Source organism: Diceros bicornis, chromosome 4, assembly GCF_020826845.1.
Source record: "Diceros bicornis minor isolate mBicDic1 chromosome 4, mDicBic1.mat.cur, whole genome shotgun sequence".
In the NCBI taxonomy this organism is placed as follows: Eukaryota; Metazoa; Chordata; class Mammalia; order Perissodactyla; family Rhinocerotidae; genus Diceros; species Diceros bicornis.
In genome coordinates, this window is record NC_080743.1 from 97675301 (window position 1) to 97699284 (window position 23984).

A 23984-nucleotide genomic window follows, 5' to 3' on the forward strand; every position below is an offset into this window, starting at 1 on the left:
CCACCTCTTTACTTTCTTTATTGAGTATGCAAGTGAGATGGTGGATCAAAATATGAAAGACACTGAAGAAACATGCACAATGCAAGATGTTTCCTCAGTCTTTTACAGCACTGATAATGATGATAAATATCCACTGATGTAGACAGTCTATACTTAATGTCTTCAACCTAAAGAGTCTGAATGCAACTTTGAAATCACGTACATGTGATTTCCAATCCCACCTGTATCACTTTATAGCTGACAATAGGAAAGTTATTTAACCACATTGAACCTAAGTTTTCTATTATGATAATAAATATAGTCTAAAGTACCTACATACCTAACTGACAATAGGAGTTATCATTATTTTATTATTATTATCCATTTACTCTCCGGTTCCCCCCAGCTTCTATTCCAACCCTTCATTACTCACCTCAGAGTCTCTACTCTACCTTGCTGCCTTCATTCTTGGCTAATAACTTTTCCTCCTCCTTCAGAGAAAATAAAGTCAGTCCTGTAGAAATGACATCAATTTCCTCAGCTGCATTCTACAAACTTATCTATATCTACAAGTTCTTAATTCCTTCCAATCTTTCTCAGGGGATGTATCACTTATTATGTTTAAGCCTAATCTCTCCATTTGTGCTTTTTATTTCATTCCTTCAACTCTTCAAGCACCTTGCTCCAACAATTTTTCTCTTTCCTATACCTACATTCATATCCTCTCTCTTGGTTCCTACTCACAATATGCTAAAGATTCTTATTATTTTTAATAGGCAAAAACCCTCAATTTTATATTTCTATCCAGCTATACTCCTTTCCCTTGCTTTCTGGAGCCTTACTGTCAAGCTTCTTGACAAAAGTCTATACCAGTCATCCCTCAGGACAGCCCCCCAATACCAAAACCCACAGATGCTAAAGTCCCTTATGTGAAATGGCGTGGGATTTGCATATAACCTACGCACATCCTCCCATATACTTTAAATCATCTCTAGATTTATTTATAATACCTAATACAATGTAGATTCTAGTTGTTATACTGTATTGTTCAAGGAATAACGACAACAAAAAAAGTTTGTACGTATTCAATAGAGATGCAACTATGCAGGCCTTTTGGTCCACAGCTGGTTGAATCCAGGGATGTGGAACCCATGGATATGGAGGGCTGAATGTATTCACTCTATCTTTATCTACACCACTCCTCAATTCATTGTAGTCAATCTTATATTCCTACCTTTCCACTGAATTCATTCTCATCAATGAATGATCAACTGCCAAGTTCACCGATCAATGATAAAATGATCAATAATCAATTGCCAGGTCAAATGGCACCTTTCCGAGCTTATTTTATTTGACATCTATGGCATCTGACACTCTTGATCACTCCTTTTAACTTTTACATTTTTAACATTCTTTAGTGAGATATAATTCACATACCATAATATTCACTCTTTGAAAGTATACAAGTCAGTGGTGTATATTCACAAAGCTATGCACCATTACCACTAACTCTAGAACATTTTCATCACCTCAGAAAGAAATCCTATACCCATCAGCAGTCACTGCCCACTTCTCCCTCCACTCAGCTCCTGGCAACCACTAATCTACTTTCTGCCTCTATGGATATGCTTATTCTGGACATTTCCCATAAATGGAACCATATAACATGTGGCCTTTTGTGTCTGGCTTCTCTCACTTAGCATAATATTTTCAAGGTTCATCCATGTTGCAGTATGTAACGGTATTTCGTTTCTTTTTATAGCTCAATAATATTGTATTTTTTAGATATACCACATTTTGTTTATCAGTTGATGAACACTGAGTTGTTCCTACTTTTTGGCCATTGTGAATAATGCTATGAATATATGTAAAGTTGTTTTTTTTGGTGAGGAAGATTGGCCCTGAGATAACATCCGTTGCCAATCTTCCTCTTTTTGTTGAGGAAGATTAGCCTTGAGCTAAAATCTGTTCCCCTCTTCTTCTATTTTGTAGAAGGGACACTGCCCTCGCATGGCTTGATGAGCAGTGTGTAGATCCGCACCCAGGATCTGAACCCGCAAACCCTGGCCCACCAAAGTGGAGCATGCAAACTTAACCACTGCGCCACTGGGCCGGCCCCGTGTACAAGTTTTTATGGGGGCATGTGTTATAAACTCATATAGGTATATATCTAGGAGTGCAACTGCTGGATCATTTAGTAAGTTTATGTTTAACTTTAGAGGAACTGCCAAACTATTTTCAACCTAATGAACGTGAAGTGGTACCTCACTGTGGTTTTGATTAGCATTTCCCTGATGACTAGTGATGCTGAGCATCACTTTATGTGCTTATTGGCCACTTGTGTATCTTTTTTGGACAAATGTCTGTTCACATCCTTTACCAATTTTTTAGTTAAGATATTTGTCTTTTTATTGTTGAGTTGTAAGTGCTCTTCAGTTATTTTGGATATCAGATTCTAAATCATAAATCAGAAATATGATTTGCAAACATTTTCTCCCATTCTGTGGGTCACTCCCTTTATTTTTATTTCTTTCTTTTAACGCAACATTCATTGATTTTTTTTTTTCTCATAATTAAGCAGATGTTGATAGAAATTTGGTGACAGAGAGCTGTAAATTTTCTGTTTTCTCCTGGAAACTATACCCGGCAACAAGAAGAATGGAAACAAAATCTCTGTATCCTCAGCAAAGGAGACAGAAAAAGAAATTCCACAAATTCCATATCATGTGTAAGTATGGCTAAGAGCAACTGAGAACAGCAGTATCTGCACAGGAAGCCATAAGTGTGGCAGGGAATAATCAGAAGATTAGAGGAAGACTAGTGTGGCAGCTGCCCAAAATCTCAGACAAATAATCATTTCCAGAAAGAGAGGGCATCACCCTGTATGTGAATTGTATTTAGAATAATAGAATAGAGCCCTGATCCACGGTTGCGACAGAGAAATTTTTATATTATACAGGCAAAGAACTGGTGTTATAACCTCAGCACTATTTCCGGAACAAGATCTTCAAGTTAAAAATAGTCCTGAGTTTCACTTTCTGAGATATGTTAAACAACCTAGTCAAGAATGCTGAAAATGGTAAAGTGTTCATTCAGGCAGTCATTCAACAAGTATTTTTTTGAGCAACTTGTACATGTCAGGCACTATTCTAGGTATTAAGAAAAGACCAACGGACAGAACATACAAAAATCCCAATGTCACAGAGCTTATGGACTAATGAAGCAGACAAACAATACACGAAATAAAAAAGTAAAATATACAAAGAAAGTGATAAGTGTAATGGAAAAAAATTAAGTAGAAAAGGGAGCTAGGTAGTACCAGAGAGTTAAGGGTTGCGATTTTAAATAGGGTGGCGAGGTAGGGCCTCACCGAGAAGGTGACACGGGCAAAGACCTGCAATAGGTAAGGGAAGAAGAAATCCAGATACCTGGGGAAGACCATTTCAGGAAAGTAAACATAAAAGCCATAAGGCAGAAGCATGCTAGGCCTGCTTGAGTAAGTACTTGTGGCTAGAGCAGAGTAAACAAAGGAGAGAGAACCAGATGATATAAGATCCAGAAGCCACTGTAAGGACCTCAGCTTTGCTTTGAGTGAGATGGGAGTGCTGATCAGAAGAAGAGTAGCATGTTTTAAAAGATCACTTTGGCTGCTATGTAGCTAAAGGACGGGGTGGCGGTGTGGAGGTGTGAAAGTAGGGAGACTGGTTAGAAATACCATAATAATCTAGGAAAGAGACGCTGATGCCTTGGAGCGGGGCGGAAGTGGTAGTCAGAATGGGAAGCAGTACTACAGATTTGGGATACATATTTTAGGAACAAACTATGGGGCCAGGAGAAAATGAGAGATTCGATTCAACAAAACAGTCCAATAATGGGGTGGGGCAGGTGGGAAAATGTCAAAAAGATATGCGAGGAAAAGGAAAAGAGAGCAAAGACAATAAAAAGAAAAAAGGAATACAAAAGTAAAGGAAAACAAGTAAAAAACAAACTGAATAAGACAAAAGAATATACTAAATAAAGAAGGGAAAAAACGAACAGAATTAGAGGATATGGAGAAACAAAGAGAGGCCCCCACAAATTTAAAAAATATAAAAATATTATGGAAACATATGAAAAAATCATATATTAAACTTTTAGTCATACCTTAAAATCCTGTTCAAGCTTTTCTTATGTTCCCAATCAAAATCAATTATTCCTTCCTTTGGTCTATTTATATAGAACATAATTCTTACATATAATTCCATTATAAGCTTCACATATTTATTTATATCTCTACAGTCGTCCCTCAACTCCTCCCCCGCCACCTGCAGGGAACGCCAAAATCCGTGGATGCTCAAGTCCCTTAGTTGGCTTTGCATGATCTGCAGGTTCCACATCCATGGATTCAACCAACCATGAATCATAAAAATAGCACATGATCCACAGTTGATTGAATCCTCTGATGCGGAACCCGGAGGATTTGGAGGGCCTACTGTATTTCCACTATCCTGTAAGTTTCTGAATGAGAGGCCATGTCTTTGTCACAATTATCCTTGAATTTCTAAAGGTTTAATATAGGACTTAGTGTATGGTACCCATCCAAGAAATATTTTCTGAGTTAGGATGCGTTTGTCTGAACACTACTGTCAAGGATTTAGCATAAAACACTGAAAGAAAAAACAGTGCGATTAAGGAGACATTAATTTCTCTTCTATATACACCTCTGAGTTGTTTGGTTTATTACAATAAGCATGATTTATTTTTATAATTTTAATCCATTTTCAGAATTATTTTTCTTAATTCAGTTAATTTAATAAAGAATACTGAGAAAAATACAATCAGAAAAAAACCAGCTGTTCATGACTCAGCCTCATTCACTCTGATTATATAAACATCTTTTGGCTAAGTATTCTATGGTATAAAAGCTAGCTGGCCCGCTTAAAATGTTTCTGCATTTCCAACTCTTTCATTATGTAACAGTCACCAAGTTTGACTGTAACTTTACTGAAGCACATAGCTCAAGAGGAAATTACACAGTAATAACAAAATGACAGAGCAGATTTCATGTTTTCAATCAGACCAATAAACTCATAAACAGCTTTCATTAGCCATCATACTCTCTTCTTCGTCAATTTCCTAATTCACTTAAATGTACCGCCACATTTAAAATACCAAAATATATTTATAAAGTGATCCTGATTTTGTTCTAATTTTATAGCCCTCTAAACCTGCAATTATAAGAACTGAATTTAGTTTTGCATCTCATAAGAATCACAAAATCGTTGTTCTTTAGTACCTTTAAAAGGTGTTCACTAATAGGAGTTAGGCCAATATCCAAAAGTCACTGATAATTAATAAGCAATGGTTAATTTCAAAAGACATTTACAAGCAAAAGAATAGAGTGATTAAATATAGGACATTATAAAATAAAAAAGCCAAAGTGAAAAACATGTTGGGGAAAGATGCTTAACAGGTTAAAGTAAGCATTTTTCTACTGCTGTGTACTCTCAAGGATATATTTCTGGTTTTTGCCTTTTATAAATAAGAAAATGGGTTAACTATTTTAGAGTCATTTTAGTGACAGTAATTCTTTCACCTAGCTTTCATTCAATATATACTATACATATAAAATGTGATGTATAAACTTCCAAGAGACTAAATGTTTATGGTCATGCACCAACAGGAGTTTTACCTATTACCATTTACTATTCATACATGGACAGCAATCCCTTCCCCTTCTGGTTGTGTGCGTGTGTGCGTGTGTGTGTGTGTACTTTAACTTACCTTTTTCTCACTCTCTCATGTGTATTTTCTAAAATGTATCAAGGGATAATGTTATATGTCTCCAGTTCATATTGTGAAAGACAGGCAGAATTGGGAGAGGGGGAGATGGCTGTCCACATACAAATAGTAAATGGTAATAGGTAAAACTATTGGTGCATGAACATAAACATTTAGTCTCTTGGAAGTTTATACATCACATTTTTTATTATTTTAATTGCCTTTTCTACAACTGTTAGAACTGTTGATCTTTCTAGCTGCTGGTATGCATCCACAGTGAAACATTTTGCTATTAAATATTTTCTCTTTAAGAATATTTCACAACACTGTTTTCTAGACTTATTTATTTATTAGCCACTGTTCTTCCATGTGTTTCATGTCCTTGTTCCCTGGACTGTAAATGCCTTGAAAATTACCTCTCTTTTTGAAACTCTTCAGACCCAAGGAGTCACTGAATTAATATTTTCTGAATTGAATAAAGAACATGATTGTGAGTAAACTTACCTCTTCTCTCCTCTCTTCTGCAGAAGGAGTTTTAAGTTCTCGTGCTGTATCATCTTTTGGGTCAAAAAGATATATGTAATCTGAAGAGTAACTAACAAGAATCTCTTGACCATCTTCACTGTAACACAGAGACGTCACTCTGCAGGACTTATTATTAAGATGGGAAGGGATAAAACGGGCAACCAATCCAGTAGTTCCTCGACCTGCATAATTTCCTAAATAAGAAAACAGGAAGTTGTTTATAATGTTTTTGAAGAAAAACATTTTATTTTTCTATTTATTTATTTTTATTGTGAAGATGATCAGCCCTGAGCTAACATCCATGCCAATCCTCCTCTTTTTGCTGAGGAAGACTGGCCCTGGGCTAACATCTGTGCCCATCTTCCTCCACTTTATATGGGACGCTGCCACAGCATGGCCTGACAAGCGACACATAGGTGCGCGCCTGGGATCCGCACCCGGGCTGCCAGCAGCGGAGCGCGAGCACTTAACCACTACACCATGGGGCCGGCCCCAAGAAAAACATTTTAAAAACTCTTCATCTGAGAATTTATCCATTTCTTCCAGATTGTTGAATTGGTTGGCATATACCTTTTCATAGTATTCTCTTATAATCTTTTGTATTTCTGAGGTGTCTGTTGTAATTTCTCCTCTTTCATTTCTGATTTTACTTATTTGTGCCTTCTCTCTTTTTTTCTTGGTGAGGCAAGCTAAAGGTTTGTCAATTTTATATATAAGTCAGAGGGAGAAAGTCAAATACCATATGATTTCCTTCATTAAGTAGTAGATAATAACAACAATAAACAAACACATAGAGACAGAGATTAGATTGGTGGTTACCAGAGGGGAAGGGGGGAGGGAGGAGGGCAAAAGGGATAATTTGGCACGTGTGTGGTGATGGGTTGTAATTAGTATTTGGGTGGTGAATATGATGTAATCTATGCAGAAATAGAAGTATAATGATGTACACCTGAAATTTATACAATGTTATAAACCAATGTTACTGCAATAAACAAAAATTAAAAAAAAAACTCTTAATCTGAATTATGAGATATTTATTTAATGTAGCAATATAAATCCATGCCATCATATTCTATCTCTATAAGAGGCTCTTTTTTGCTATTTTCAGATTTTATAACAAAATAAAAAAGCATACAGTATAAAGGCTACATATCCTCAAAAAAAATTCATGATTGCCTAGAATTCCAGATTACATAAATGTTTTATCAGAAACATGAGTTAATCAATTAAAATGATTTGTGACTATAGTCACACTAAATCATCTTCCAAAAATTCCCCCAAATTAAGATAATATAATTTTTACAATATAAATAGGAAAGCTGACATTTATTAGCATACTAGATAAAATAGTGCAGTATCCTTTTAAAATGATTTACCTTTTACTCCGTGTTTTTAAAAGATTTTTGATTGTTGTGAAACTTTCCTCTTATAAGATAACAAAGTGGGACTACTACTCCAATTTTAATTAATTTTGGTAGTCATCAATACAATACAATATAATAGGGAGAGGTATAATTGGCATCTTGTGCCCTGGCAGCCCAGGGATGCTCAATTCTAAGAATCCCAACAAGTCTGTATAATCCTGCACGATGAGATCCTGCCCTGCCCAAAATGTCAACTGTGTTCCATCTATTGAGAAACAATAATTACGCCTACAATTTCATATTGTATTACTACTGCTTCCCCTAAATGTGCATATCCAAATAGACAAGACTCCTCAATCACAGTTCAAAAAAAAAAAGATCCCATTCAGTCTTCCCATTTCAATAATCTATGTCCATTTTTACTGGACATAAATTGACATTGAGATTGACATTGTTAGTTTCTGGGGAAATACACTTTTATTTTTAACAATACAGTCATGCGTTGCTTAATGACAGGAATATGTTTTGAGAAATGCATCATTAGGCGATTTCATCGTTGCCTGAACACCATAGAGTGTACTTACACAAACCTAGATGGTATAGCCTACTACACACCTACGCTACATGGTACTAACCTTATGGGACCATCATCATCTATGCGGTCCATCATGGACCAAAACGTTGTTAATGCAGTGCATGACTGTATAAAATATGTGAATATACATAAATGTATGTGTATTTGATGTGTGTGTGTGTGTGTGTGTGTGTGTGTGTGTAAGTAATCCTGGCCTTCCTTTACTGATAAAATGCTAATGGAAGTTGGGTTTGAATTGGATACTTCAAAAGTGGTTTGATACCATAGTGGATGAGGAGGAAATGAGTTTAAGGTAGATTCAAATTCAGTACTTCAGCATCATTAACAGTACTTTAACTAGGCTATGCAGGCATAAACATATGCTATATATTAATACACACCCAGGTCACTGTTCTTTCCTAACTTTTCTCTCCACCATACTTACTATTATCCTCTTGATTGAAAAAACAGCAAAGAGAAATTAGGAAAAACAAGTGTTATGAGCTGAATAGTGTCCCCCCAAAATTCATGTCCACTCAGAACCTCAGAATGTGATCTTATGTGGAAATAGGGTCTTTGCAGATGTAATTAGTAATATGAAGTCACACTGGATAAGGGTGGGTCTTAAATCCAATATGACTGGTGTCCTCATACGAAGAGGGAAATGTGGACACAGACACACACAGGGGAGAATGCACGTAAATATGGAAGCAGAGACTGGAGTGACACATTTGAAAGCAAAGGAATGCCAAGGATTGCTAGCAACCACCAGAAGCTAGAAAAGAAGCACGGAACAGATTCTCTCTGAGAGCCTCCCGAAGAAAACAACCCTGCAACACCTTGATTTCAGACATCTAGCCTCCAGAGATGTGAGAGAATATATTTCTTTAATGTTAAGCCACCTGGTTTGCGGTAATTTGTTACGACAGCCCTAGGAAACTAATACATCAAGTGTTATAACTTTTTACAATGATAAACTGCAAAAATATCACTCTGATAGGGTCATAAAAACTTGGTTAAATGCTATTTTTTATAATAATCCATACTATTTAAATATATTCTATTTACTGAATTTTATGACAAACTAATGCAATTTTAAAATTGCAAATATGTCATGAAGATTTGTTCTTTGAACTGACAGCATCTTAAATTTTCTCTAATATACATCATTTCACCTGTAGCTCTTGTGCCCAGCATTCGCCGATCATATATTCGTACTGAGCTATCAGAACAACCAACAGCAAGGTAATATGGTATTGGTGGACAAATAGCTACAGATGTGGCGGCACGTCGGCAGTTAATTAATATATCCTACAAAAGATAAAATAATACCAGTTACACAGAGCTTTACAGTAGAGATGATACTACATTAACACATTTTTCCTTCGATTAGAGGAAAACAACCTTTCTCAGAAATCCCAATTCAGTCAGTATGACAATGAGGGGGAAAACAAACAACAACATGGTTTTCTTTTAATTTATTTTTCAGATTTCTATCGGTAAGTGCTTCTAACATTTGGCTTATGTGAAACCAAAATAAATACACTCAGTCAGTATTCCTCCTCAGCAGTTTATCACTCTAAGGAAAATTCTGTTTTCCTTTACAGTTTGCTATACAACTCCATAATTGACTTCTAATATAATATTGTACACTTTCCTTATGAACTAATCAAAATAAGAAAACACACGGAAATACTAAATTTAATTAAAGCAGAGATTCAAAACACAACCAACATCTGAGTAATGCAAAATACATTCTGAAGAGGAAAAAAATAAAAATGACTGCCAGATATAAGACTAAAATACTGAGCAATTATGCTAGATCAGCAATAGCTACAAAAAACTGATATTAATTCAAGAAACTAATTATTTATATTAAAATGGTTTAAACCTTTTTCAAAACTAGCTATATTTCATATAAAGATATAGTACAATTTGAATTACTTCTCAGAAATGCCTCCTAAATATTCCCATACTCATGAATAATGAACATTTTCTTTAGAAATGTAAAAAACTCATACATTACATAAATAATGTGTCACTAAGTCATTAATATTATAAGAAATGCATGATATTGATTCACTGTGAAGATGGAGGTATAACGTACCTTTCTTTGTCTATGATAAGTATTAATGATCATTTTATATGGCACTCAATATTTTAATTATAATGTTGCTACTAAAATAAAACAAAAATATTACCTGATTTTAAAATGTTACACTTTTCTTAATATGTAAAAATTTTTTCCTTACTGGTCCCAAAACAAAGCACACACTTATATATAAACGGTATGTAAGTAATACCTGTAAAAGACAGGTATTACTATACTGTCACTACTTACCTCTATACAAGCATTAGAAACTATAAGAGCTATCACCCCAAAGATATCCTTAAAGTATTCTGTTAATTCTATACTATTTTGTTTATGACTCTAGCTCCTCACTGTTCTCAGTATAGCCATGTTTTTAAATTACATTTACTATAAGTATGCTTTTCATAATTCTAAGTTTTTGGTAGTTCAGAATTACTTTAGTTACCAGTTTTTCTTTATGATCTGCCTCTATGCATTTTTACATATAAAGAAATCAAAAGTTTTATTAAGAAATTTTAACAATATTTTCAACTACTAGTCTTGTTTTCTTCCTTATTTTTATGAGGTTTTTGGTTATAAAAGCACAATTAAATTCTACCATATTATACACTAAAATATAGCTTAAACGAATTTGGCAAAACAAATTTTAGTACCCACCATTTACTAAGAAACAGGCATGCCAAACGCCCCTAATAAACAACCTAATATTTTAAACTTATTTCTGCCTTCAGTTCAATGCTTTCCCAGTTGTGTATGTGTTTGTGTGCATACATACAGATAACATAAAAACTGATTTAAAAACTGTACATTTTAAAAAATTTTTATTTCTACTTTTTCTTCGTTTCAATATATAAAATAATTTTTTCTCCCCAAAGTATGTTAACGATAGTAACTTGTTTAATTAGGAAGCACTTAACCTGATTACTAGTCATTTTATGGGGGGAGCAGACGATAACTGTCAGTAAAAAGGTATTTAGCAATACTTTCTTATTTCATTTACTAATTTAAAATGATCCAAGAAAAAAGCTACTGTCTCTAAATAACATTTGAGGTTAACTGTCTGGGGTCATTACATTGAATGATTTGAAGGATTTCTCAGGCCTTTTTCAAGTTTAAAGTAGAATTAAAAAAATATATAATTAACAGTGAAGCTACATCTGAGAAGTGAGCTAAATCTGAATGAACAAGTTGATAGAATGGTATCCTATTAATTAAAAAAAAAAGATAACATACAATTCTTGGCTTAAAGGACAGGATAAAAAAACACTAAACTACCTCACGCTTTCATCACTGTTATTGGTAAACCAAAAGTGTCTCCATAAGTAAACAGGAAATATTGATAAATGCTTCAGGTTTTTATAATGCTGGAGTATATACTGAACAATTATGCAAATTTTCATAAATATATACAAAATGTATAATTAAAATATAAGTTCCCTAAACCTCACTATTAATATTTTAATTAAAAATATTTTTGATTATAAAATATATGCTTCTTGAAAAATTTTAGCAAAATAAATATTTTAAAATTCACCCATAATCTCATAACCCAGAGATAACTTACTGTTCAACTTTAATTATAATGTTAATTTTTTTGCATGATTTGTACAAAAACTTACATCTTTGCAATCTTCTTTTGTACAGCTAGTTTTGATGCGTGTATCAAACCACCTAACAGTTCCATCTTCACCACAAGAGAGAAAAGTATACGGGTCATTGGGTACAGTCATAATCTGAAGATGAAAACCAAAGTACAGACATTATTAAACATTTAAACAGATGGTTTTGAAAAACATTGCTACTATTTCAATGCCTAAAATGATTAAGGCAAAAGGAACTAAAAACCATTTATTTTAATTATTTATGACTTACCCATACCATGATTCTAAACAGTACAATACATAGAGAAATATGCAAGAAGTAACTGTTGAATTAATATGACTCATTACTTTGAAGTTTGAAACAAATGTACCTTCATATAGAAAGTTCTTTAAAATTATAAATGCCTAACAACTTTGACAAGAAAAATTATCCCCTAGTAAGCTTGTTCAAACTATTCAAAGTCTAACTTTTATGTTTTCTGAATATGAATGTACACTTGTATTATAAATACATAATAAAATTTTCTTCTCTGATAATGTTTAAGAAAACTATGCAATGCTGAATTAGGCATTTAAACTGACCTCTCAAAAAAAATTTTTAGTGGTGGTAATGGTTATAAAACAGTGTGAGTGTGAATGTACTTAATGTCACTAAACCGTACATCTGAAAATAGTGAGAATGGCAAATATCATGTTATGCACATTTTATCACAATAATTTTTTTAAAAAGAAATAAAACATTTTATCTCAAATAAGTAATCTTACACTACACCTAAAAGAACTAGCAAAAGAAGAACAAACAAAGCCGAAAGTCTGTAGATGGAGGGAAATAAAAAAAATCAGAGCAGAAATAAATGAAATAGAGACAAAAAACAATAGGAAGAATCAATGAAACTAAGAGCTGGTTCTTTGAGAAGATAAACAAAATTAACAAACCCTTAGCCAGACTCACTAAGAAAAAAAGAGGGAAGACTCAAATAACTAAAATTAGAAATGAAAGAGGAGAAATTACAACAGATACCACAGAAATACAAAGGATGATAAGAGAATACTATGAAAAACTATATGCCAACAAATTGGATAACCTAGAAAAAATGGATAAATGCTTAGAATCATACAACCTCCCAAAACTGAATCAAGAATAGAGAATCTGAGTAGACTAATCACAAGTAAAGAGATTAAAATAGTAATCAAAAACCTCCCAAAAAACAAAAGTCCAGGACCAGATGGCTTCTTTGGTGAATTCTAAAAAATTTTAAAAGAAGATTTAATACCTATCCTTCTCAAATTATTCTGAAATATTGAAGAAGACAGGATGCTTCCTAACTCATTCTATGAGGCCAACATTGATACCAAAACCAGACAAGGACAACACAAAAAAGGAAAATTACAGGCCAATATCACTGATGAACACAGATGCAAAAATCCTCAACAAAATATTAGCAAATCAAACACAACAATACACTAAAAGGATCATACACCATGATCAAGTAGGATTTATTCCAGGGACACAGGGATGGTTCAATATCTGCAAATCAATCAATGTGATACATCACAGTAATAAAACGAGCAATAAAAATCACATGATCATCTCAATAGAGCAGAGAAAAGCATTTGACAAGATCCAACATCCATTTATAATAACAACTCTCAATAAAATGGGTATAGCAGGAAAGTACCTCAACATAATAAAGGTCAGATATGACAAACCCACAGCCAACATCATACTCAATGAGGAAAAACTGAAAGCCATCCCTCTGAGAACAGGAATAAGACAAGGGTGCCCACTTTCACCACTGTTATTCAACATAGTATGGGAAGTTTGGGCCAGAGAAATTAGGCAAGAAAAAGAAATAAAAGGAATCCAAGTAGGCAACAAAGAAGTGAAATTTTTGCTGTTTGCAGACGACATGATTTTATATATAAAAAACCCTAAAGAATCCATCAGAAAACTATTAGACATCATCAACAACTACAGCAAAGTTGTAGGATACAAAATCAACTGAAAAAATCAGTTGCCTTTCTATACTCTAATAACGAACTAACAGGAAGAGAACTCAAGAATACAATCCCATTTACAATCACAACAAAAAGAATAAAATATCTAGGAATAAATTTAACCAAGGAGGTGAAAGACCTATACAATGAAAACTATAAGATTATTGAAAGAAATTGATGATGACATAAAGAAACGGAAAGATATTACATGCACGTGGATTGGAAGAATAAACATAGCTAAAATGTCCATACTACCTAAAGCAATCTACAGATTCAATGCAATCCCAATCAGAAGCCCAATGATATTCTTCATGGAAATAGAAGAAAGAATTCTAAAATTCATACGGGGCAACAAAAAGACCCCGAATAGCCAAAGCAATCCTGAGAACAAAGAACAAAGCTGGAAGCATCACACTCCCTGACTTCAAAATATACTACAAAGCTATAGTAATCAAAATAGCATGGTACTGGTACAAAAACAGAAACACAGATCAATGGAACAGAACTGAAAGCCCAGAAATAAAAACACACATCTACAGCTAATCTTCGACAAAGGAGCTAAGAAAATACAATGGAGAAAGGAAAGTCTCTTCACTAAATGGTGCTGGGAAAACTGGACAGATACACACAAAAGAATGAAAGTACACCATTATCTTTTACCATACACAAAAATTAACTCAAAATGGATCAAAGACTTGACGGTAAGACCTGAAACCATAAAACTCCTAGAAGAAAACAGAGGCAGTACACTCTTTGACATCAGTCTTAGAAAAATCTTTTCAAATACCATGTCTACTAAGGCAAGGAAAACAAAAGAAAAAATAAACAAATGGGACTTCATCAGACTAACGAGCTTCTGCAAGGCAGAGGAAACCAGGAACAAAACGAAAAGACAACCCACCAACTGGGAGAAAATTATTTGCAAGTCATATATCCAACAAGGGGTTAATCTCCAAATATATAAAGAACTCACGCAACTCAACAACAAAAAAACAAACAACCTGATCAAAAAATAGGCAGAGCATATGAACAGACATTTTTTCAAAGACACACACATGGCCAATAGGCACATGCAAAGATGTTCAACATCACTAATCATCAGGGAAATGCAAATCAAAACTACACTAAGCTATCACCTTACACCCATTAGAATGGCTATAATCACGAAGACAAAAAATTACAAATGTTGGAGAGGATGTAGAGAAAAGGGAACTCTCAAACACTGCTGGTGGGAATGCAAACTGGTGCAGCCACTATGGAAGACTCCACTATGGAGGTTTCTCAAAAAATTAAAAATAGAAATACCATACAACTCAGCTATCCCAATACTGGATATTTATCCAAAGAACTTGAAATAAACAATTCAAAGAGACCTATGCACCCCTGTGTTCACTGCAGCATTATTCATAATAGCCAAGAAGTGGAAGCAACCCAAGTACCCATTCACTCAGGACTGGATAAAGAAGATGTGGTATATATATATACAATGGAATACTACTCAACCATAAAAAAAGACAAAATGGTCCTATTCACAACAACATGGATGGACCTGGAGGGTATTATGTTAAGCAAAATAAGCCAGACAGAGAAAGACACACACCATATGAATTCACTCACGTGGAAGATAAACTAACACATGGACAAAGAGAACAGATTAGTGGTTATCAAAGGGGAAGGGGGTTGGGGGTGGACATAAGGGGTAAAGGGGCACATTTATATGGTGAAGGACAAATACTAATGTACAACTGAAATTTCACATATGACCTCAACGAGATTTTTTAAAAAAGATAAAAATCTCAATAAAACAACAGACAAAGGATTTGAACAGAAAATTCACCAAAGAAGATATAGAGATGGCAAAGAGCACATAAAAAGTATGCTCAACATCGTTGGACAATTGGGAAGTGAAAGTTAATAACACAACAGATTCCACTATATGCCTATTATAATGCCTTATACGAGAAAGACTGACCATAGCAAGTGTTGTAAAGAATCTAGAACAACTGAAACTCTCAGACACTGCTTACAGAGACGTAAAATGATACAACCACTTTGGAAAACAGGTTGGTAGTTTCTTGAAAAGTTGAACTTACACCTCTAATACAATCCAGTCATTTCACTCCTAGGTGTTTACCCAAGAGAAATGAAAGTATATGTCCATACAAAGACATTTATACAAATATTCGAAATAGCTTTATTTGTAATAGCTCCTAATTAGAAACAACCCAAATGTCCATCCAAAGACGAAATATAAAGAAAGTGTATTATAGCTCTATAATGGAATACAACTCAGCAATAAAAAGAATTAATTAGTGATACTCCAAACAACATGGATGAATCTCAAACAATTATGCTAAGTGAAAGAAATCAGACCAAATAAAGGATATGTATGGTTTGATTACATAATCTCATTCATATATAATTCTAGAAAGTATAAATAAATCTACAATAAATGAAAGAAGGTCAATGATTTTCCACGGATGTGAGGGTGAGTAGGTACAAGAAAGAGAAAATAAAAATGGGAATAAGAATATTTTGGGATGTGATGGCTACGTCCATTATCTTGACTATGGAAATGGTTTCAAGGGATAATACATCTGTCAAAAATTATCAAATTGTATGCATTAAATGTATGCAGTTTATGATATGTCAATTAAACCTCTTAATAAAGAACTTTCTAAATTCAACATGCATTCAAGATAAAAACTCTTAGCAAACTTGGAATAGAAGGGAATTTCCTTAATCTGATGAAAAGCATCCATGAAAACTACTTTTGAAATATGAGACCGAATGGTAAAATGGGAAAAACTTTGCCTGTGAGATCAGGAACAGGAAAGGCAATCTGCTATCACCATTTTCATTACACATCACATTTGAGGTACTAGCCTGAATAATAAAACAAGAAAAAGAAGGAAAAGGGATAAGGATTGAGAAGAAAGAAAGAAAGCTGTCATAATTCACAGAAGATATGACTGCTGTATATAGAAAATCCAAAAGAATCTGTAGTTGAATTCCTAGAATTAATAAGTGAATAACGAAGTTGCTAGCTTAAAAATATTCCAAAATCAACTGTATTTTTTATACCAGCAACAGTTAAAAACCAAAATACTTTAAAAAGATAACCTTTAAAACAGTTCCAAAATATCAAATACTTACAAAAAATTTAAGGAAAGTTGCACAATAACTCTACATAGAAAATCAGAAAATATTATTTAGAGAAATTAAAAACCTTAATAAATGCAAAGACACATCATGTTCATTGACTAGAATATACAATAATTGTAAGATATCAGTTTGCCCCCAAATTTACCTATAAATTCAAAATAATCACAATCAAACTCTCAGCAAACTTTTTTATTGGAAATTAGTACACTGGTTTGAAATGTTATATTGAAACAGAAAGGATCAAGAATGGTCAAAATGTTCTTGAAGTAGAAACAAGAGAACATACTCTACTGGATATCAAGATTCATTATAAAGCCACAGCGAGGAAAGGGGTTCAAGATGGTGGCATAGGAAGACCCTGAACTTGCCTCCTCCCACAGACACAACAAATTTACAGCTACATATGGAATAATGTTCCTCTGAAAAGGACCTGAGAACTGGATGAATAGTGCCTCCACAACAAAAGATAAAGAGAGACACATTGAGATGGGTAGGAGAGGCAGAGACATGATCTCTCCTGGACCCCATCCAAAGCATGGTGACCCACAATTGGGAAGGGATCCCCAAAGTATGGAACTTTCCCTTGAAGAGTCAAGGGACTGTGCCCCATATCAGGCACCGTGACCCTTGGGTCCAGCACTGGAAACACGAGACCCCAAAATGTCTGGTTTTGAAAATCAACAGGGATTAACTCCAGGGGAACTATAGAACTGCAGGTAATGGAGAATCTGTTCTTAAAGGGCTCACACGCAGATTCACTCGCCTTGAGATCCAGCACAAAAGCAACACTTTGAAAAGCACCTAGATCATAAGTAAGGAGACGCACTTACTAAAGTGACTGCTAGAGAGGCAGGAACCTGCAATGACTTTCTCCGAGGATGGAAGAACTGGCAGGTACCATTTCTGCAATCTCATTCTCACTTGCTGGTGACGGAGTTGGCGGGCACCACTTTTGGTGCCTTCCTTCTAGCCTGCTAACACCACTGGACGTGCTCCATGCCCTGCCCACCCCCACAACAGCAAAGCCACACCAGGCTGGGCAAGCGGCCCAAGCCCCACCCACCCCACACCACAGCCACAGCCCTGCCACAGTGAGCAAGTGCACACAGCCCACATGAGGTGTACCCCTTGAGGGACACCACTTGAGCACCTGGCTTTGGAAGCCAGGGAAGATTGTGCTTCTGGGCCCCACGGATCATCTCCTATACAAGACCACTCCTTCAAGACTGGGAGAGGTAGCTGTTTTGCCTAATACATAGAGAAAAACAAAGAGAGTTAGATAAAACGAGCAGACAAAGGAACATGTTCCAAATCAAAGAGCAAGACAAATGCCCAGAAGAAGACCTTAACAAAACAGAGATAAGCAACCTACCTGATAGAGTTCAAAGAAACAGTCATAAAGACGCTCACCGAAGTCAGGAGAAAAATTGATGAACACACTGAGAACGTCAACAATGAGACAGAAAATATAAGTAAGTACCAAACAGAAGTTATAACTGAACTGGAAAATACACTAGAGGAGTTCAACAGCAGAATGGATGAAGTAGAAGTGCAAACCAGCGAACTGGAAAACAAAGCAATGGATCTCACACAGAGCAGCAAAATGAAAAAAGAATTTTAAAAAGTGAGAATATACCTTAAGGGACCTCTGAAATAACATCAAGCATACTAATATTCAAATTATAGGGATCCCAGAAAAAGAAGAGAGACAGGAAGGGCCAGAAAAATCACTTGAAGAAATAATGGCTGAAAACTTCCTAATCTGGGAAAGAAAACAGATATCCAGGTCCAGGAAGCCCCAAGAGTTCCAAATAAGAGAAACCCAAAGAGAACCACACCAAGACATATCACAATAAAAGTTAAGGATAAAGAATCTTAAAAGCAGCTGGAGAAAAGCAACTTATTACATACAAGGGAAACCCCACAGACTATCAGCAGATTTTTCAGCAGAAATTTTACAGGCCAGAAGAGAGTGGCATGACATATTCAAAATGCTGAAAGGAAAAAATTTCCAACCAAGAGTTCTCTACCCAGCAAGGTTATACTCAGAATTGAAAGAGAGATTCAGAATTTCCAAGATAAGCAAAAGCTAAAGGAGTTCATCGCCACTAAACTAGCCTTACAAGAAATGTTACAGGGACTTATCTACACTGAAAAGACACTAATTAATAATAAGAAAACATACAGAAGTAATAATCTCACTAGAAAAGGCAAATATACAGTAAAGGTAGTGGATCAATCACTTATAAAGTAAGTATAAAGGCCAAAACACAAAAGTAGTAAAATTACAATAATAAGTTAAGGAACACATAAAATAAAGACATAAAATGTCATCAAAAATATAAAAAGCAAGCAGGGTGTAAAAATGTAAAGCTTTGGAATGTGTTCAAACTTAAGCTGTTATCAACTTAAACGAGACTGTTATACAGCATGGTACTGGTACAAAAACAGATACACAGATCAATGGCAAAGAATTGAAAGCCCAGAAATAAAGCCTCACATCTACAAGCAGCTAATCTTTGACAAAGGAGCTAAGAACATACAATGGAGAAAGGAAAGTCTCTTCAATAAATGGTGCTGGGAAAACTGGACAGCCACTTGCGAAAGAATGAAAGTAGACCATCTTCTTTCGCCATACACAAAATTAACTCGAAATGAATCAAAGACCTGAAGGTGAGACCTCAAACTATAAAACTCCTGGAGGAAAATATAGGTAGTACACTATTCATCATTGGCCATAAAGAGATCTTTTCAAATTCCATGTCTATTCAGACAAGGGAGACAAAAGAAAAAATAAACAAGTGGGACTTCATCAGATTAAAGAGCTTTTACAAGGTAAATAAGACCAGGATCAAAATGAATAGGCAACCTACCAGCTGGGAAAAAATATTTGCAAACCATATATCCGACAAGGGATTGATCTCCACAATACATAAACAATTCATGCAACTGAACAACAAAAAAACAAACGATCCGATCAAAAAATGGGCAGAGGAAATGAACAGACACTTCTCCAAAGAAGATAAACAGATGGCCAATAGACACACAAAAAGATGCTCAACATCACTAATCATCAGGGAAACGCAAATCAAAACCACGCTATCATCTTACACCCATTAGAATGGCTATAATCACCAAGACAAAAAACAACAAATGCTGGAGAGGTTGGGGAGAAATGGGAACCCTAATTCACTGCTGGTGGGAATGCAAACTAGTGCAGCTTCTATGCAAAACAGTATGGAGATTCCTCAAAAAATTAAAAATAGAAATACCTTATGATCCAGCTATCCCACTACTGGGTATCTACCCAACAAACCTGAAATCAACAACCCAAAGAGGCTTATGCACCCCTGTGTTCATTGCAGCATTATTCACTATAGCCAAGAAATGGAAGCAACTCAAGTGTCCCCCTACTGATGACTGGATAAAGATATGGTATATATATACCATGGAATACTACTCAGCCATAAAAAAAGACAAAATCATCCCATTTGCAACAACATGGATGGACCTGGAGAGTATTATGTTAAGCAAACCAAGCCAGAAGGAGAAAGACAAACACTGCATGATTTCATTCATATGTGGAAGATAAACTAACACACGGACCTATAGAACTGTTTGGTGGTTACCAGGGGCAAGGGGGGTGGGAGGTGGGCACAAGGGGTCGAGGGATGCTTTACATGGCGACTGACAAACAATAATGTACAACAAAAATTTCACAATAAAAAAAAGAGAAATTAAAAAAAAAGAATGTGACTATACGATCAAAGAAAAAAAGAGACATAAATAGGATGTTATATGTGAAAGTCATGGTAAATGAAAAGAAAAAATTTATAGTAAATACACAAAAGAAAATGAGAAAGTAATATAAACATTAACACTAAAGAAAATCATCAAACCACAAGGGAAGAGAGCAAGAGAAGAAAGGAACAGAGAACTACAAAAACAGCCAGAAAACAATTTAAAAAATGGCAATAAGTACATACTTCACAATAATTACTGTAAAAGTAAATGGACTAAATTGGCCAATCAAAAGACAAAGAGAGGCTGAATGGGTAAAAAAACAAGAGTCATGTATATGCCAAAAGAGCCAAACACAAATTTTGGAGCTAAAGAATAAAATAACTAAATTAAAAACTTCACAAGAGGCAATCAACAACAGGCTTGATCAAGCAGAACAAAGAATCAGCAAACTCAAAGACAAGTCATTTGAAATTACCAAGTCAGAGGAACAAAAAAGAAAAAGAATGAAGAAAAGTGAAGAAAGGCTAAGAGACTTATGGGATACCATCAAGCTGACCGATATACCCATGGGAATATGGGAATCCCAGAATAAGAGAGAGAGAGGGCAGAGAACTTATTTGAAAAAATAATGGTTGAAAACTTCCCAAATCTGAGGGAGAAAATGACATCCAAATTCAAGAAGCTCAAAAGATTCCAACTAGGATGAGCCCAAAGAGGCCCACACTGAGACATACTATAAACAATCGTCAAAAGTCAAAGACAGAAAGGATCTTGACAGCAGCAAGAGAAATGTGAATCATCAAGTACAAAGGAGCTCCCATAAGATTATCAGTGGATTTCTCAGCAGAAACATCACACGACAGAAGGGAGTAGGATATTACATTCAAAGTGCTGAAAGAAAACACTGCAAACCAAGAATTCTATATTCAGCAAAGCTGTTGTTTAAAAATGAAGTAGAAATAAAGACCTTCCCAGATAAACAAAAGCTGAGGGAGTTCATCATCACAAGACCCGCATTACAAGAACTGCTAAAGGGAGTCCAAGTTGAAATGAAAAATAGTAAACAGCAATGCAAAAGCATATGAAAATATGAAGTTCTCTGGTAAAGGTATATATATAGACAAATAGAGAAATCTGTAATACTGTAATGGTAGTGCATAAATCATTTTTAATTTGGGTATAGAATGTAAAACATAAAAGCATTAAAAATTATTATAACCCTATGTTAATGAACATAAAATATAAAAAGATATAATTTGTGACTGATAAAGTAGGGGAAGGATGTAAAGGAGTAAAGTTTTCGTATGCAATTGAAGTGAAGTTGTCATCAGTTTAAGACAGACTGTTATAACTATAAGATGTCTTATGTAATCTTCATGGTAACCACGATGAAAAAAACCTATAGAAGATACACAAAAGAAAATAAGAAAGAAATCAAGGCATGTCACTACAAAAAAAAAAAAAAATCAATGAAACACAAAGGTAGCAAGAGAGGAAAAGAATGACAAAATAAGTAAAAGACACAGAAAAAAACTAATGAAATGGCAACAATAAGTAATTCTCTATCAGTAACTACTTTAAATGTAAATGGTACAGTATTAAGTGGGAAGTTTATAGCAGTAAACACCTAGATTAAATATAAAAAGGGTCTCAAATCAACAACCTAACTTTACACCTCAAAGAACTAAAAAAAGAACAACAAATTAAACCCAAAGTTAACAGAGGAAGGAAATAATAAGATTAGAGTCAAAATAAAGGAAACAGAGAACAGAAAAAATATCAATGAAACTAAGTTGGTCTTTTTAAAAGATCATCAAAATCAATGAACCCTTACCTAGACTAACAAGAAAAAAAAAGAGAAAAGACTCAACGAAAGTCACAAATGAAAGAAGAGACGTTACAACTTATGCCACAGCAATAAAAAGAATGTTAAGAAATACTATGAATAACTACACAACAACAAAATGAATAACCTACAAGAAATGAATAAATTTCTAGGACTCTACAACCTACCAAGACTAAATCATGAAGAAATAAAAAATTTGAACAAACCTATTGAATCAGTAATCAAAAACATCCCAACACAGAAAAGCCCAGAATCATATGGCTTCACTGGGGCACATTACCTACATTTAATTTAACACCAATCCTCAAACTTTTCCAAAAAACTGAAACAGAAGGAACACTACCAAACTCGTTTGATGAGGATAGCATTACCCTGATACCAAAAGTAGACAAAGATACTAAAAGAGAATTGAAAAAAAGTACACATCCCTGATGAAAATTAATGTAAAAATCCTCAACAAAATACTAAAAAACCCAACTTCAACCGCATATTAAATGGATTATTCATCATGATCAAGGGGAACTTACTTGTGGAATGCTAAGACGGTTCAACATACACAAATCAATCAATGTAATTTAACAGAACAAAGGACAAAAACCACATGATCATCTCAACTAATGCAGAAAAAACATTTGACAAAATTCAATACCCTTTTATGATAAAAACACTCAACAAACTAGGAATGGAAGGAAATTACCCTCAACATAATAAAGGCCATATATGAGAAGGTCATAGCTAACATCATATTCAATGGTGAAAAACAAAGTTTTCCCTCTAAGATCGAACAAGGCAAGGACGCCCACTCTTGCACTTCTTGGGAGTTCTAGCTAGAGCCATCAGGCAAGAAAACAGAAATAAAAGGCATTGAAATTGGAAAGGAAGAAGCAAAACTATCTCTATTTGTTGATGACATGATCTCATACGTAGAAAACTCTAAAGATTCCACAAAAAAACCATTAGAACTAATAAACAAATACAGCAAAGTTGCACGTTACAAATCAACACACAAAAATCAGTTGTGTTTCTATACACTAACAATGAACAATGTGAAAAGGAAATGAAGAAAACAACCCAATTTACAACAGCATCAAAAAGAATAAAAATACTTAGGAATAAACTTACTCAAGGAGGTGAAAGACTTGTACACTGAAAACTACGAAACATCACTGAAAGAAATTAAAGACGACACAAATAAGCAGAAAGACATCCTGTGTTCATGTACTGGAAGACTTAATATAGTTAAAATGTCCATACCCTTGCAGGACATTTGGTCCTCTCCAAAACGTCTATAAGACATTGGGTCCATGCCAAAAGGTCCTTGATATCTGATCATATT

The 23984-nt window shown here is 34.6% G+C and overlaps 1 protein-coding gene across 8 annotated transcripts in view; it reads right to left on the reverse strand.

The window, feature by feature from the left end:
* The window catches only part of DCAF6 (DDB1 and CUL4 associated factor 6), a 141763-nt gene that overhangs the window by 71543 nt on the left and 46236 nt on the right, over positions 1-23984 (reverse strand). For all 8 annotated transcript variants that reach the window (XM_058540133.1, XM_058540127.1, XM_058540129.1 and 5 more), the window contains 3 exons: positions 11914-12027; positions 9378-9513; positions 6244-6458 (listed from right to left, as the gene is read on the reverse strand). In XM_058540133.1, the coding sequence (XP_058396116.1) occupies positions 6244-6458; positions 9378-9513; positions 11914-12027 (465 nt within the window). The remainder of the gene's footprint in view (positions 1-6243; positions 6459-9377; positions 9514-11913; positions 12028-23984) is intronic.